The following is a 14921-nucleotide window of genomic DNA, read 5'->3' as shown; positions in this document are numbered from 1 at the left end:
AAGCTGATAACGGAATACAGCACACAACATATGCAGCGTACCTCATGAATATTTTTTTTTTGTTTTGTAGGGCCTCGGCTCCGCCGGCCCAGAGCTGCACTCATGAGTGCCACACAGTTCCGCAAAGCAATTGCTCGTCAACTATCGCGCATTACCTCATGTCCAGAACCGCAACTGATTGGACTTCTTGGTACACCCAAATCAGCACAGCAACAACAATTCGGCATACCTATACCCCGTTTACAGCCACAACGCGATCCTGTTCAATGGTGTAACGAACTTGCTCACAAGGTTCATTAACTCTCTTTCACCCCACCCCCGGCATGTCAAACTCAATTCAACCGTTTTTAAAGCTTAACTATACAACCATACTCACTACTTGAACCACTTGAACCTTTTATTGGCGGGAATTGTCTTTTTATGTATATGATATAGTTTGAACCAGATAACTTGATTCAACAAGCTACAGCAAAGGGCCCATTCTTACATTTTAGCGTACGACCGATAGAATATATCAAGCAAACCTTGCTTCAGGTACACGACGAACAATCTAGATTTGGATGTCACAAAGCCGATGCGCCACAAACCGTCGTTTTGGATTATAGCTCGCCTAATATCGCCAAACCGTTTCATGCGGGCCATCTGCGAAGCACGATCCTCGGCAACTTTGTGAAACGTATCCATCAAGCAATGGGTTACAATGTCGTCGGTATCAATTACCTCGGCGACTGGGGCAAACAATATGGTAACAAATTCAGTTAGTTTCTCTCTGGAAATAAAAGGACAAAAAAGAAAAGGAGAACCGGCAATTAAGCTGCGCAAAACAGGACTGCTGGCAGTTGGATTTGAAAAATATGGCAATGAAGCACTATTGGAGAAGGATCCTATCCACCATTTGTACGACGTCTACGTAAAAATCAACAAGGAGCTCACCGAGGATTTGGACCGACAAGCCAATGCATATTTCAAGCGCATGGAAGAGGGGGATACCGCTGCCTTGGAGCAATGGAAAAGGTTCCGGGAACTCAGCATCAGTAGCTACAAGTCGATCTACAAGCGCCTAGGCATCGAGTTCGAACGGTATTCGGGTGAATCAGAGACCGAGCCGTTCATCCAGTCTGTGTACGATATCCTGCAATCCAAGAACCTTATCAGCAAAACAGCAGCAGACGACGGTGCGTGGACTGTAGACTTGTCCGCATACGGTCTGGGCGCGCCCATTGTCCGCAGAGCGGACGGCACAAGCTTGTACCTCACACGCGACCTTTCCAACTTGATCTTGCGGCAATCACCACAAAAATCCATGTACATTGTTGGCACTGAACAGTCTCTGTATTTGCAGCAGATGTTCAAGATTGCCGAGCTGGCTTCCTTGGCAAGCAACTTGCATCACGTTGGTTTTGGACGCGTGCAGGGCATGTCGACACGGAAAGGAACTGTGGTGTTCTTGCAAGATATCCTCGATACAGCGCAGGAACAGATGCTCAAGAACCTCAAGGAGAATCCCGTTAAATATCAAGAGTTGATGGCTATGGGTATCCAGAAAGACGGTCGGCGGTTGGTCGGCCAACAGGCTGTCGAGGAGGTCGCCGACCAGCTGGGAACCTCGGCTGTGATTGTTCAGGACCTGATTGCCAAGCGAGTCAAAAACTACACATTTTCATATGAACGAATGACGGCTGCACGTGGATATACTGGCGTTTACTTGCAATACACACATGCTCGCATGTGCGCGTAAGTGATAAACAATGAGACGGAGAACCAAAGAGAAAAGCCTAGGACTAAATATTTGTGTGTGAGGTTATATAGCATTGAGCGCAAAGCAAACACAAAGATCACCACCGACTGCGACTTTGATTTGTTGAAGGAAAATGAGGCCTTCGAGTTGGCACTAACGGTATCCCAGTTCCCAGACATTGTCAGATCCGCCTATCAGTCCATGGAGCCGTGCGTCGTTGTACACTATCTTTTCAGACTGGCGCATGTTATAGGACAAGCAAACTCGACTCTGCGGATCAAGGATGCGGATCCAGAGCTAGCAGAAGCACGGATGCTTCTGTTCTCGTCAGCAAGGACAACATTGGCAAATGGTCTAAAACTTATTGGCATCGACCCCCTTGAACGCATATAGACAAATTGGCCGTTTCACAGCATTATTTACTTTGTATAAAATCTCTTGATGATAATAGAAATAATTCTTGAAAGAAATGCGCTCTTTATGCTATTGAAGGAGGAGGAGGAGGAGGAGGAGGGAGGGTATATCATCCTGTTGCTGTTCTTTTTTGCATTACACGCTCACGCTCGTCACGTTTCCGTTTAAGCTTACACTTTTGGCACATGCATGTTCCGTCGCTCAGATCAGTTTCAGACTCGGTCGAGCTCACCTGGAACTTTCTTTTTCCACTGTACGCGTCAGATGATCCACCATCACTGTTACTGCTGCTACTGCTACTGCTTGTGCTGCTACTACTATCATCACTGCTGCTTGGAGGAATCTGTGGCACATATTGTAAACATTCTAGACGCTTGGCAAGATCGCCGTACGCTTTGGGATCTTTGGCTGCGAGTTCGTGTACTTTGCGATAGAGCTTGGCCCCCAGTTTGGGTCGACTGTGTCGTGTATTGAGGTAGACGAATTCAGCATTTGTGGGCGAGCAGAAGTTCTGTGTTACAGCAAATGTCATGTCTAGCATTGCCATCAATAAGAGTGAGCCTTTCTCTTTCTCCTTTCTAAATGTCGCTCATACGTTTATTACTAGGAAACGAGTGCGCAGCTCCCCCAAAAAACATACCTAGATTCATGACAACATGCGCCCAGCCGCCAGGAACAAAAATCGTTTCTCCGGGACGCTGCAGCACCTGCACCATGCCCAATTTCTCGCCCAGTGTTCGATTGTCATACGGGTCATCGCGTACTTGGAACTTTGGAAACACAGTGCTAAACCATGCCACTGCCTCATGATCATACGGCTTCATAGGAGGATCCACCAGGTTCTTTGGTGTGCCTGGGGGAAACATGCACCAACGCTTGTGTCCCTTCAGTAAAGCATTCCATGCAGAAGTGCCCAATGGATCCGTGTGGATACTTGTAATAAAAAGTTTTCGAGAGCCGTCGAATTAGACTTGACGTTATCCAATGGCCTTATTCTCCCTATTGCTTACCCTGTGCCACTTCGAGCGCCCCCAATAACCAACCAGCGGTACGGTGGCCGACGACGTTCGCCCGTCAAACGAAACAAGTCATCCGAAAAGTATCCCGGAACCTGATAGTCACCGAGAAGAGTGTTTGACTGTCCCTCCTTTTTCTTCTTTCGTCGATCCTTGTAAAACCCACTATCAAAAATGTACAGTGGCGAATCGTCATGTTGAGCATCCGTTTCAGAGTATCGTACAAAGTGCTTCATTTTCAAGTAGACGTTGTTATCATCGTCGTCTTCGCCGATTTTAAACATGTGCGAGCCATAATTTTCGAGAAAATACTGTTACATTTCATCCACCAACCCCTTTTCCGTTTAGTTCTCTTTCTTTCTTTCTTTTTCCTTATTTGATCTTCCCCTGTTTCGATGATTATTTTACTATGCCAACATATATATTGCTATACACACCTTTTCATTCCATAGTTTATGCGCAGGCCACTGATCTGTCACATGAGTAAGGACAACGGGTCGATTCTGTGCCTCGTATTCTTCAATGAACTTGGCTTTAGAAGTCGATCGCACATCAATCCGTGGTACGGTGTCGACATAGGGATTGATCCAGTAATCTTGACAATGAAATTTCCACTTGCCCCAAGCAAACAGATCGAGTTCTATACTTGGCAAGCAAATCGATTTGAGCTCTTTTTTTTTGCTGTTGATTGAGAAAGGAAATGAAAAGACAGACAGAATAAACCCGAGATTTACCAGATCTAGCCTTGGTTTTAACTCTTTTTATTTTGCGTTCATAACGACTGCCTTGAGATTCTTTAGATTTGGATCGTTTCTTGACTGACCCGTCTTGGTTACTTTTGGACGGCATTGATTCCAGAAATAAGAACTTGGTTTTGTTATAAAGAAAAGAGAAAAAAAGGTAAAGGTCCGCACCGTGGCCTTCACTGAGCGACGACCGGCTCCAGGATGAAAGGAGGGGGTTGGGGAGTAGGGAATTTGCTTCTTTACTATGCAATGTTTACAGAACGAAGCTTCAACAACTGCCAAAAGGAAAAGATGCATGGTCCTGTTCTTGGGTTTACTCGTTGTTTACCAAAAAAAAATATACTTGTGCGGATGATGTGTGAGCTATACTTCGTAAGAGCATATGTACAACCATGGATAATGTTAATAATTGTCAATGTTGCCAAGTGATAAAACAGCAAGGTCACGGGCTTCGCCAACCTCCTGTAAAAACCCTGCTAAACTTGCACGCTTCAAAGGAAGATCCTTTTCGATATGTTAGATCGTACAGAATATGTTTGGGGTCAGACTTGCAATAGCTACTGCTTTTTCCCGGGAAAGTAAAAGATGATCTTGGCCTTGACGTTTTGTTAGGAGGCAGGAAGGCCTCACGCCTTTACCATAATCGGCTTTACTTGGTTTGTTATAAGTATACTCCATTCTATACTGTTCTGTCATACAGTGAATCACGCATTGATTGTATATGCAGTGTTCTTTGCATGCTCCACACGATCCCTCACTAGAGCAGTGGCGATATATGCTGTGTTATCTGGGATTGTCATCATTCATGATTTGTCAGGGGTCTGCACGGGGTGGACACAGACTTGCTTAAATACATAGAATGACGCGGTGGAAGAAGAAAATTTGCACTATAGTGTGGAATTAACATTATAGTGTGGAATTAAACATCAAATTATAACTATTATATGCAATCAGTATGATGCCTTGTTTTAACATATGAATAAAACACGATCATATTCGTTCAAAACCATTTTTCGTACAGTAGATCAGATGTCAGTGTAAGAAAGATCAGAACGTCTTCTGCAGCAATGTTTCAAGGAAGGCTTATTACATCATATTGGTGAAGCCTACAATTGCAAAATTTATTGCTATTGGTATCTACTTTGTTCCTTTTTACAATACTTTCTTTACTCACTACTGCTAGTACTGCCTCTTTCTAATTAAGTTATATCCGAAGAGATACAAACTTCATGCAGGTCCAGCCAGTTTAAAACTTTGTATCACTACATCTTATTTTGGTCTTCTTCAAAGATCTTGGTATGCCAGCCCATTTTTATGCACAAAGCTGCGGGCGCCCTGTTGCTTAGTCGTACTTCAACACTACTAATCGACTTTTGAGTATTTGTTGACCAGTTTCTGGTTGCTGTCACTGCTCTTATCAACAGCAGCACCTTCGCCAGCACTCGTTTTGCTGAAGGCACATGCTGGATCTAGCTGCGGCTGTTGCTGTTGCAAGTAATGAGTAGTAGTCGTTCTGTTGCTGCTGGTGTAGTTGGTGATGATTATGAAGGTATATACTCGTCTTATTTTAATCCGCATTCATTGCGTCCGGGCCTATGTTTCTCATGCAAGCTTAGAACTCAGTGACGAGCTGGGGTGGGGCGGTTAATAACAAAAAGTCAAGAGCATTATCGTCAGTTTTACACTATATCATGTGTCAGGCACAACAGCCCTAGGGTATCCTAAAAACACTCATGTGTTTTGGGTTGGCTTTTGATTTGCACGATGCTCTTGGACTCTTGCGGCTTGCTGTTGTCGTACGAGCATTCAGAACGTTTCTCGACTTAGTGATTCAGTTGGAGTGCAGCTTATTTCTACTGTTCAACCAGCAGTTTCAAACCTGGTATGAGCGTCTAAGCATGGTGATGCTCCACTACTCGACTAGCAATTCTTTTGTTGAGGATCTTTCCGCCTGTTGTGTCGTGCCATCACTGTTCACTGCTCTTTATTGTTGCGCTGCTGCGTGCTTGCTTCAATCGTACCTTGGGACACGAGCTGATTTGCCTCCACTGCCGGAATCGCTCCGTGATCAAGCTTATTGGTCACTATTGTCTTAGCCTCCTCTTCGCTGCTCGTACTGCTGCTTCTGCTAAGCCCAATCTGATAATCTTATGTTGACGAAGGGGATACGCGTGGGTGCAATCGCGGTTTCACTATTGTACGACTTGCTGATCTTCCCCTTCACGTATAGTGAGACCACTAGGCTCGGTGGTTATGATTACTGGCATACGGAGGCATAGTGGAATATGCTGTACCAGATCTTGGGCCTGCAATCGTTGCTATAGTAGTTCTAGTAGTTGCTCCATCATCGACTGCATTGTCTACTTCGGTGGGTATGGGTGGTGGGAAACTTAACACACTTGATCCAGGGGTGCGTTGATGACGTGACTAGTGCGGATGGTTGATATGACACCCCTCTCTTTCTCTTGTCCAATTTTGTGCTTTGTTAAAAGCACAACTCACATGACGCTACCCTGTGCAGGTCAGTGCCCGAGAGAAAGAGAGAGATAGAGCGGGAGAGACAGAAATTTAAAGAAAAAATTGAAAAGAATGTTAGACCAGGTTGCAAATAAAAAATCACCAATCGTGACGATCAAACAGCAACTGCAATGATGACAGATTGTTAATGAATGCATACGTACAAAAGGCCAAAAAAAAGGAAATGATGCGGGGCTAGCTCGAAGAAAAGCAGGAAGAAAAGCCAACGTCTTGATAAGTCGTGAAGTATGCTACTTTTATAATCTCTTTGATCTTATCAATCACAAGGTTTCACTAGTGTCGTCAGCAGCATGTTTCATCAATGACCACTGGTAAATAGAGAATGGACTCCTTTTTATCGCGCACTAAGGGATCACTTTGTCTTTAACGCTGCTTCTTTTGACAGAGCATACTACTACTTAGTCTGCCATCCAAACATTCTATCAGTGATCAAACAAAACGTAAGTGATAAATCGTGTATCAGTTATGCGCACATTCATTACGCATTTTAAAATAAAGGACCTTGTATAAACAAATGGCATTGCATATAAGTAATGTCCTTGCACCTATGACCCTTTGTAGCCCCTGCATTTATTGTCGTTGATATTATCCATTCTGGTTCTTTCAACTAAAGGCACTACTATGGCATATTACTCGATCAAGTTAAAATTACAGCAATGTCATGCACCAGTATTTTGAAGTGTTACACGTAAAAGCTTATTCAGTGCTATCATTGGCTGCTTTAAGGATTCTTATACAGTCTTCTGATTGGGCAAAATGTAAGCCCAGGAACTTCCGCTGTGCCCTATTTATTACGAACAAGACCGTGTCATTAGCTATGTAGTTGCATGGATTTGATATTGTACATACACTAATCTCAACAACTGGTGCTCATTCTTTAGATTTCGGTTTGTGGAATCCACGGTTTGGGAGTTAAAGAGATGTTTCTGCTTCTTCTGTACTATTAAATTCCTCGCAAAGCTGTAATTGGCATGACTCAGTTAGTCGGCTAGACATGGATTAAAGCATGCGGAAAGAAGGCAACTTTCTGCTCCAGTTCGCTTATAATCCGTTCAAAAAGCCGACGGATCATGCGAAAACGAGTACGGAACTTGAATTTCGGGTAAACAGGGTTGTCACCAAAATAGTCATTGTATAAACGCCAATGACCTGCAACGCGAACGCGGTTAATGACGAGATGACCAGGAACAGAGCCTTTTCCGCGATTTCTGAGTTGATCGTCGTCTTCGTCATCAGCTGCTCTGAAGACGCTCGACTCTGCGCTGACGTTGGCGTTCTTCCTCAATGTCTTCCACGAACGTTTGTTTTAGTCTGCGAATATTTTGGCTTGACATTGTGAAATGAGTGGTTGAAATAAAAAGAGCAGAGCAGTAAATTCAATAGCCAGTTTTAGAATAGCGCAACCGTTGGAAAAACAATGCCAGTTCTATGGTCCTGCTATGATAGCGGCGTTCCATTTTGAAACGACCGTTGGAGATGCTCTATCAGACCTAGAAAAACAAATGGAGCGCAGCAATCCTCTTATACACCGTATCTTTTAGAGCGAAAGCCCAAATACGCGCCTGTGTAAAATATGGTCGAGGCTATCCGAGGGGATCGGAATATGTAAGCTGCAACACGCGAGGCTTCAATGTTCATAATGAAGTGTAACGGAATGAAATTAGGTTTACCTTTTTTCGAGTGACTTTGCATATCAACAATGCACCTAGCTTCTACTTTAGTAACCCACTTTTCAATTATTCAAACATCCCTACCCTTTTTCTCTATTCTTAGCTTCTATCCGTACATTCATCCCGCTGACCAGTCTGTAATACTGGTGAGTATACTTTATCAAGTCATATATCTAGTTCTACTTAGCTTCTCACATGTCGAATAAAGATCAATTCTGTATCTTAAATTTATTACGGGTTAAAAATCCTGACAGGAAATAAAAAACAATGCCTTGCTTTAAACTATATCTTTCACGCTCTTCCACCTTTCCCCCAATCCCACGCTCCCAGTTTAAGCATAATTATCTCTAGAGTTTCTACTAGCAAATACCAAGTTAAACACGCCAAGACATAAACCGAAAATATATAGCATCCACTAGCTACATTTGTTGGGAACACACACGTACAACCATTGGAGCGGCTAAAAGGGCCGGGATAAATGAGAAAGAATATACTTTATGCGATAAAGGATAATAGATGAGCGGACGTTACATATACAAAATAAGAGTCAGTCGACTCTTTACTTAAAGGATGATTGTGTGTAGGGGATAGCAAAATATGTAGTGGTGATGGGGAATGAGTGTATGTGGTCAGAACGGGCAACGGAAACCGGTTCTTTAGTTCGTGCTAGTATTTTACTATAATGTATAGCGCGTGAACTATAACAGCAGAAACAATGGACAGGTTAATACGATACATAATCCTCCCTTCGTATTATCCTCCTTAACCAACACCAATTATCACGACCCGCCTGTTCTTTTTTTTGAAGCCATATACGTACTGATTCCAGGAATGTAGCCGAGACATGTGAGAGCAACGTTGATGAGAAGGTCGCAAGTGCATCCTATATGAGAACAAGCCATTTTAACACTTAGCATCATACCCTGGTCCTCTTCCAATAACATATCTCGTGCGCAATTGACATACCTCGCTCAAAGAAGACACCAAGAGGTGGCAAGAGGATGGCTATAACAATTATACAACATTAAGCTTATAACTCCATTATAAAACTGTTTAGTGATAGCACAAATGTTAATGATACGAACCGAAAAGGATTTTGCAAAAGTCACTATTTGAGCGCAAAAAAAACAATCAGATCAGTTTGTCAGAGCTATAGAAACAGGTGGGATGCAACAATTCTCTTGTTACTTACGAGCAAGTAAGAGGCATTTTTTGTGTATGTAAAGGAGCAGATGAAAAAAAAAACGGTGAAAAAGGCTTGTAAAGCGGGCCTATATATACTTTTTTTTTATTGATGGAAAAATGACGGTAACAAATCTCTTGTGCGGGTACCAAAATTAGAAAAAGGAGGGGGGGGGATAGAACAAAAACGATCACCATGACATCATACTATAGTTACACAGGGGCTTTTTCGGGACTTTTATGAACTGCTGCCATGGTTTTCCATGCATTAACCCGCCAAGGAGCAATCATGACAGCGCGGTTTGCGTGTTGCTTCGCGCTAGTTTCGTCTTGATCGGCTAATGACGCTTGTGAAGCATGTTCATAAGCTTCAGCCTTGGAATCAGCTGTGGCGGTCTTGGAGTTGCTGGTCATAGTCAAGGCAGAAAGACTGACGGCATTCTTTGTTCGAGCAGAAGCACATGATGTTACAGATGTGTCACGATACTCCAAGACATCCGATGCTAAATGACTCCACAGTCCTGCCAGCCACGGTAGTCGATGAACGCTTTTCGCAAGTGATCTGATCGCCTGCTCTGGGTCGTTCTGTGATGCGTGTATGCAAAACGATCAGTTTAAGGTCATGGAGCAACAGGATGTCAGCAGGTATGCTATTTATATGTAACTACCCACCTTTAATCGGAAGTATCGTGAAAACAGCCACGAAATCTTCTGATCCTTGTCTGTATCAACTAGTGATATAGGAGCAAGAAGCATGAGTATACTGCACATCTTCTTCCCCCTTTTTTTACTATCTTCTCTCAAATTTCTTTGCGTTTCTGTCAACTCACATGCCACATCAACAGGTATTTTAGCTAGTTCCTGCAAAGCCGCATCTGTTAATGTATCATCATCCTCAAGAATGCCCATTACACAAAGTGAAAAGATTGCAGGAAGGTAGTTCGGATTATCGGCAATGCTATTTTGTTTTTGTTTTTCTCAAACGTTAGCCTATTTGCCGTTTTGTACTTGGCTCGTTCACGTTCCAATTTACCTGGAAAACATCTGATCCTTTGCAACTGCACGCTGTTCATCTCCGTCGAGGGCCCACAACACCTTGCTCAAAAGCACAGTGACATCCATGCGCAGGTCCACATCAGTCTGTGTTTCATTGAGTGCCGTCTCAAACATATTCAAGGAGTCCTCTAGCTGATCTGTAAAGTAATAGGCAATGCCTGCCCCTAACTGGCAGTAAACACGTGAAGATCCGGCACAATGTTCTAGCGCGCTTTGGTAGCTGGAAATCGCTCCTTCAAAGTTTTCATTCGCGCATAGAGTTCGTCCGAGGTTGCAGTGAACCTTGGCTACTCGCTGGTTCATTTCTTCTTGTGTGATCCGGCCTTGCTCGCATTGTGCCTCGAGTGCCAAGATGGCACCTGCAAGGGCCTCTGACGCACGGTCGTATTGTCCCATTCTCTCCAGTAATAATCCCAAAAGGTTTAGCGCAAGTGCGTCATCGAGCTTTTGTTCCGTGAGTTTTTGGAGTGCAAAAGCGGGTGATATAATAATATTCACGCCGTTTTCGTCCACACTTGGCAAGCTCGACAACTGCGTATAGGCTGTTTCGGCATAGCCATAACTGGACTCCGTCTATCCGAAAATGGATTAGCGTTGCTTGAAGATCCTATCTTAGAGTTGTTGCTCGGTCTTACCGCTGCTCCATAGCTCGATTCAAAAGCGTGTTGGAATATTCCACCAGCATCCGATGTTCCCCAAAGAGACGCCACATACGCTTGTCCAACCCATGCCGAGATCCATTCAGGATCCAACGCGTGCGCCATGTCAAAAGCCTGGTTTGCCAGCTCATAATCTTGACGTGACAAACACAGGAAACCATAGTTTGTCCATGGGACCGCACTCTAATTCATTGTTTGATTCACAGCACAGCGAGTCATTAGCGTAGCACTTTTTTTAAGCATGAATTTCGCGCTTACCCTGCTATTTAACTCCATGGCTTTGATAAATGCATAGTGACTAATCTTGGGCGAATCGCGGATTGCAACAACACCCAGCGTGTTCCAGTAGAGATATTGGGATGGTTCTTGTTTCAATGCTGTGCGGATACAACGCATGGCCGTTTCTACAAGTCCGTTGTCCCGTCCTTCCTCAGTCCGGTTTTCTTCAGCCATCCAATGGTATAAAAGCGCGAGATCATGCCACAGTGCTGGTGCAATCATTCGATGGCCTTTACACAGTACCAGCGCCTGTTTGTATGCAAACATAGCGCAGGCCAGAACAACGCCAAGCACAGTTTTCGGAGGCAGATAAAAGTCATCCACCGTGACATCAAGGCCCACAAAGTCATTCAAAAGTTCTGCACTCATGTCGTTTTCGGGGAATCCGAGGCGCTGATGAGGAGATTTACCACCATCCATAAGCAACACCATTGCCTGCTGCAGCTCAGTATAAGCGCACAAATGCAGATTGGTAGGCACGATCCGATATATTGTACACGCATCACCAATAAGTTTCCAGAAGCCGACAATTGAGGGATCCTGCTCCAATCCGACCAACGATGTTTTGATCACCTTGCCGCAACTATCAGCAGCACGTCCAAAGAACCCTTTTTGTATCTCCTCCTTTGCTTGCTCGATGTATGTGTCCGCGAGCCCCTTAATTGCAGGAAGATAATTTGGCTGGTTTTGTTGCTCGGCGAGTTCCAGTGTTGTGTTGAATCCTTCAACTGCTTCATCTAGCAGCCCAATCTTTTGTTTGACCAGTGCCTTTTCGTAGTTTGCATGAACCGAGGAAGGATCAAGATCAGTAGCCCGTCCAAATGCCTTGATCGCAGCCACAAATCGGCCTTCATGAGCGTATGCTTCGGCCAAGCCCTCCCAGCATCGTAAATCACTGGTGTCGCATCTCAGTGCCTTTTGGAAACATGTAATAGCTTCTGCGTACTGGTTTGATATCTACCAACGTAAACAATTGTGACCTTAGTAAGAAGAAAAAAACATTATAAGCATGTCTTTGAATAAACTTACAATCATGGAATATCCCAATCTTCTCCAAGCCCATCCTGTTTTGGGTACGAGTTCGGTGATCTGCTTGAATACAGCTTCGGCCTCATTCGCTTCAGTGTCTTTGATATAGTAATTGCTCAAGTGGAATGCAGCATCCGTATCCAGGGTATCAAGCATGAATGCTTTTTGGTAGCACTTTTTCGCACGCATATGGTCATTTTTGACCTCGCGATAATAGTGTCCAATATATGTAAATCCACTTGCAAACTCAGGATCAAGCTTGACAGCTTGCATGAAATATTTGAATCCCTGGGAAGTATTTTCACCTGATATATTCAAAGCTATTAGCAAGTTATACTCATTGCAAATCGCACATTAATTTCTCTTTCCTATACCTCCAATAGCCCAATAGACACGGCCAAGACGATAGTAGTAATCAGCCACATCCTCTTCAGCAAGATCGATAGCTTGGCAAATATATTGGATTGCCTTGTCATAGTCCTCTTTTTCACAGTAGATCCAACCAATTTCTGCTAATGAAATGTGTCGAGTACGGTCAAGGCTATACACTTTTTCAAAGTTCTTGAGCGCTTGGTCAAAGTGGTTCTCTTCGCGCAGGATTAAACCGACACCCTAGGTTGTTTCATGAACAGTTGGTGAGTCTTAATTCTATCGTAACATTTAAGTTGATTCAAATCAGTTTTACCTCCAGAGCACTAATTTCATTTGGATCAAGTGCCAGAACCTTTTTATACAAAGCTGTGGCATCAGGATAGTATTTTGTATTGAGATGACGATAGCAGTGTGCCATACAAAGTTCCATTGAGATGAGTACTCTAATGAAGTCTAAGGTTAGTATAATTGCATTGTCCCACCCCTCGAATGAACGATAAAAAGTACATACTTTTCCAGTGCTTTCCCACTTTCACGGCCTTTTTTGCGCACTATATCACGGCCCTTGGTGGCATATTCTAAACCAGTTTCGTATTCCTTGCATTCATAGTAGATCCAAGACAGACATTGATAACCGAAAAGGCTTCCTGGGATTAGCTCCATACCTACCTGTAGAATTATCTACAAGTGAGTAATTTGGACAATCTCTTGTAACTTAATTTTGTTTTACCGCGAACATATCAAAGGCCGAATCTATTTCGCCTGCTTGGTAGAGATTGTAGCCTTGAATCAGCTTGGCAAGACCTGTTTCTGGAAACTTGGATTCGACGGTGCTCAGAAGATCCTTATCATATTGACCTAGATTTATTTTCTAGGTAAGTTTACCATCATTACTTTATCAATTAACTTTTTCCAGTATTCAACTCACCAATCTTTTGAGCGTCTGTCGTTTCAATAAGAATCTCGTAGGGAAGGGCATCATTTACGTCTGTTTGGACTAGCTTATTAGCGAGATCAGTGATATCTTTGTACACCTGTGGAGAATAAATGAGCAAATTAAAAAACGTCTCTTCTGGTTATCAGCTACACTCCAGATAGATCCATTACTTTTGATTTCTCAACGATAGCCGGTAATCGCTTGAACCAGAAACTGAGTAGCTTGAGCTGCAATGCTTGGATTGTATCGGGCGAATCCGACAATTTGAGTAAGTTCTCGTACATATCGCCTAATTGTGACTTGGAGTAAACTTCAGCTTCTACTTGAGCTCGCATCTCTTCTGGTGGTCCGGCATGGATACCCATACGTCGCGACTGAACACGGCTCTCCACCATACGCGACTGATCAGCTTCAGTAAGGTTTGTGATTGTTGTCCAAATATCAATGGGTCGTCGCATCGACTTTGTATCCTTGATTAGATCGTAGTAAGGACTACCTGGCAGGAACAACTTGAGAGTAACAATATACTTTTTATATACATAGGGTGGAAGTGATTCTGTGAACTTCAGTGATATATTTGTTGCCTCGTTCTTTTTCATTTTACCTTGTCCTGATCAGTGCTCTCGTATACATCGACGAGCTTATTCAAATATTCCACAAGCCGATTGGCATCATTACTATCATAAATATGTGTACACACATAAGAATCAGCTAACTATCTATCTTCATCATATTTTCAAATGGGCTGAGCTTAGTTATCCTCTCCTTATTATATACTATGTACCTCTCTATGACTTTGGGTAATATATCATGTATGATCTGAGCCATATCTTCTTTACGTCCTCGTTTTTCGTAGAAACTGACCAAACCGTGCCAAGCAAGCAGTTGATCAGAGTTGATCTCGATAGCTCGTCTGTACGATTTTTCGGCCTCTTCGTCATTTTCTAATCCCGTGTAGGCAACGCCGAGGAACACCCAACTATGGCACGCCACCATTCATGATCGTTAGTTGTTAAATTAAGCGTGCCTCTTGTTGGGGTGTAATTGGATAACAAAGACAGCTTAAAGCTTACGCATTATAGTTGCCAGACTCCCATAAAAGAATACGATTGCATGCTTTTACTGCATCGTCGAATTTTTTCGCGCCGATTGCTTCCCGAGCTGCTTTAAGATTTGCCTTTGAGTTGTTCATTGACAAGTCTGGCGCGCTTCCCTCGGCTGGGATTTCCCGCATTTTCTACTACACTGCGCGATGAAATTATGCTTGATTGAAATTCATTATGGC

General features: G+C 43.4%; 4 protein-coding genes across 4 annotated transcripts; 1 reads left to right on the top strand and 3 right to left on the bottom strand.

Moving 5' to 3' along the window:
* The first annotated feature begins 268 nt into the window (after window positions 1-268).
* Window positions 269-2330, top strand: BDB00DRAFT_842608 (uncharacterized protein). Its single transcript, XM_053124904.1, has 2 exons — window positions 269-1734; window positions 1810-2330. The coding sequence occupies exons 1-2, from the start codon at window positions 701-703 to the stop codon at window positions 2129-2131; spliced, it is 1356 nt and encodes a 451-aa protein (XP_052975851.1). The 5' UTR covers window positions 269-700; the 3' UTR covers window positions 2132-2330.
* Window positions 2331-2518: 188 nt separating this feature from the next.
* BDB00DRAFT_791002 (uncharacterized protein) lies at window positions 2519-4017 on the bottom strand (the record flags this gene model as incomplete). Its single annotated transcript, XM_053121009.1, is given in 6 exon segments — window positions 2519-2560; window positions 2577-2686; window positions 2793-3085; window positions 3163-3479; window positions 3606-3808; window positions 3903-4017. The coding sequence occupies 6 exon segments, from the start codon at window positions 4015-4017 to the stop codon at window positions 2519-2521; spliced, it is 1080 nt and encodes a 359-aa protein (XP_052975850.1).
* Window positions 4018-8361: 4344 nt separating this feature from the next.
* BDB00DRAFT_842598 (plasma membrane proteolipid 3) lies at window positions 8362-9367 on the bottom strand. The gene is made up of 5 exons (XM_053124903.1): window positions 9315-9367; window positions 9208-9230; window positions 9089-9127; window positions 8943-9005; window positions 8362-8820 (listed from the first exon to the last, which is right to left on the bottom strand). Exons 1-5 carry the CDS (start codon window positions 9329-9331, stop codon window positions 8789-8791), a joined length of 174 nt encoding a protein of 57 aa, XP_052975849.1. The 5' UTR covers window positions 9332-9367; the 3' UTR covers window positions 8362-8788.
* A 14-nt stretch (window positions 9368-9381) lies between these two features.
* Window positions 9382-14837, bottom strand: BDB00DRAFT_842592 (uncharacterized protein). Its single transcript, XM_053124902.1, has 15 exons — window positions 14421-14837; window positions 14241-14313; window positions 13807-14163; window positions 13628-13733; window positions 13430-13557; window positions 13211-13368; window positions 13013-13142; window positions 12702-12939; window positions 12328-12632; window positions 11278-12255; window positions 10996-11202; window positions 10338-10933; window positions 10135-10262; window positions 9977-10035; window positions 9382-9889 (listed from the first exon to the last, which is right to left on the bottom strand). Exons 1-15 carry the CDS (start codon window positions 14630-14632, stop codon window positions 9518-9520), a joined length of 4047 nt encoding a protein of 1348 aa, XP_052975848.1. The 5' UTR covers window positions 14633-14837; the 3' UTR covers window positions 9382-9517.
* Window positions 14838-14921: the final 84 nt, after the last annotated feature.

The sequence above is a fragment of the Zychaea mexicana genome (genome assembly GCF_025766255.1).
Source record: "Zychaea mexicana strain RSA 1403 chromosome Unknown BDB00scaffold_85, whole genome shotgun sequence".
Classification (NCBI taxonomy): domain Eukaryota; kingdom Fungi; phylum Mucoromycota; class Mucoromycetes; order Mucorales; family Lichtheimiaceae; genus Zychaea; species Zychaea mexicana.
This window is presented reverse-complemented; position numbering and strand designations above follow the sequence as displayed.

What these genes read in the sequence shown, in the direction of transcription:
- BDB00DRAFT_842608 (XM_053124904.1), top strand. Translation starts at nt 701, where the DNA reads ATGTCGTCGGTATCAATTACCTCGGCGACTGGGGCAAACAATATGGTA. An exon ending in ACACATGCTCGCATGTGCGC is followed by an intron (nt 1,735 to 1,809) that starts GTAAGTGATAAA and finishes GAGGTTATATAG; the next exon opens with CATTGAGCGCAAAGCAAACA.
- BDB00DRAFT_842598 (XM_053124903.1), bottom strand. An exon ending in TGGTGTCTTCTTTGAGCGAG is followed by an intron (nt 9,006 to 9,088) that starts GTATGTCAATTG and finishes GTTCTCATATAG; the next exon opens with GATGCACTTGCGACCTTCTC. An exon ending in CGGCTACATTCCTGGAATCA is followed by an intron (nt 8,821 to 8,942) that starts GTACGTATATGG and finishes CTGCTGTTATAG; the next exon opens with TTCACGCGCTATACATTATA.
- BDB00DRAFT_842592 (XM_053124902.1), bottom strand. Translation starts at nt 14,632, where the DNA reads ATGGTGGCGTGCCATAGTTGGGTGTTCCTCGGCGTTGCCTACACGGGA. An exon ending in CTATCGTTGAGAAATCAAAA is followed by an intron (nt 13,734 to 13,806) that starts GTAATGGATCTA and finishes TATTCTCCACAG; the next exon opens with GTGTACAAAGATATCACTGA. An exon ending in CACGATACTTCCGATTAAAG is followed by an intron (nt 9,890 to 9,976) that starts GTGGGTAGTTAC and finishes CACGCATCACAG; the next exon opens with AACGACCCAGAGCAGGCGAT.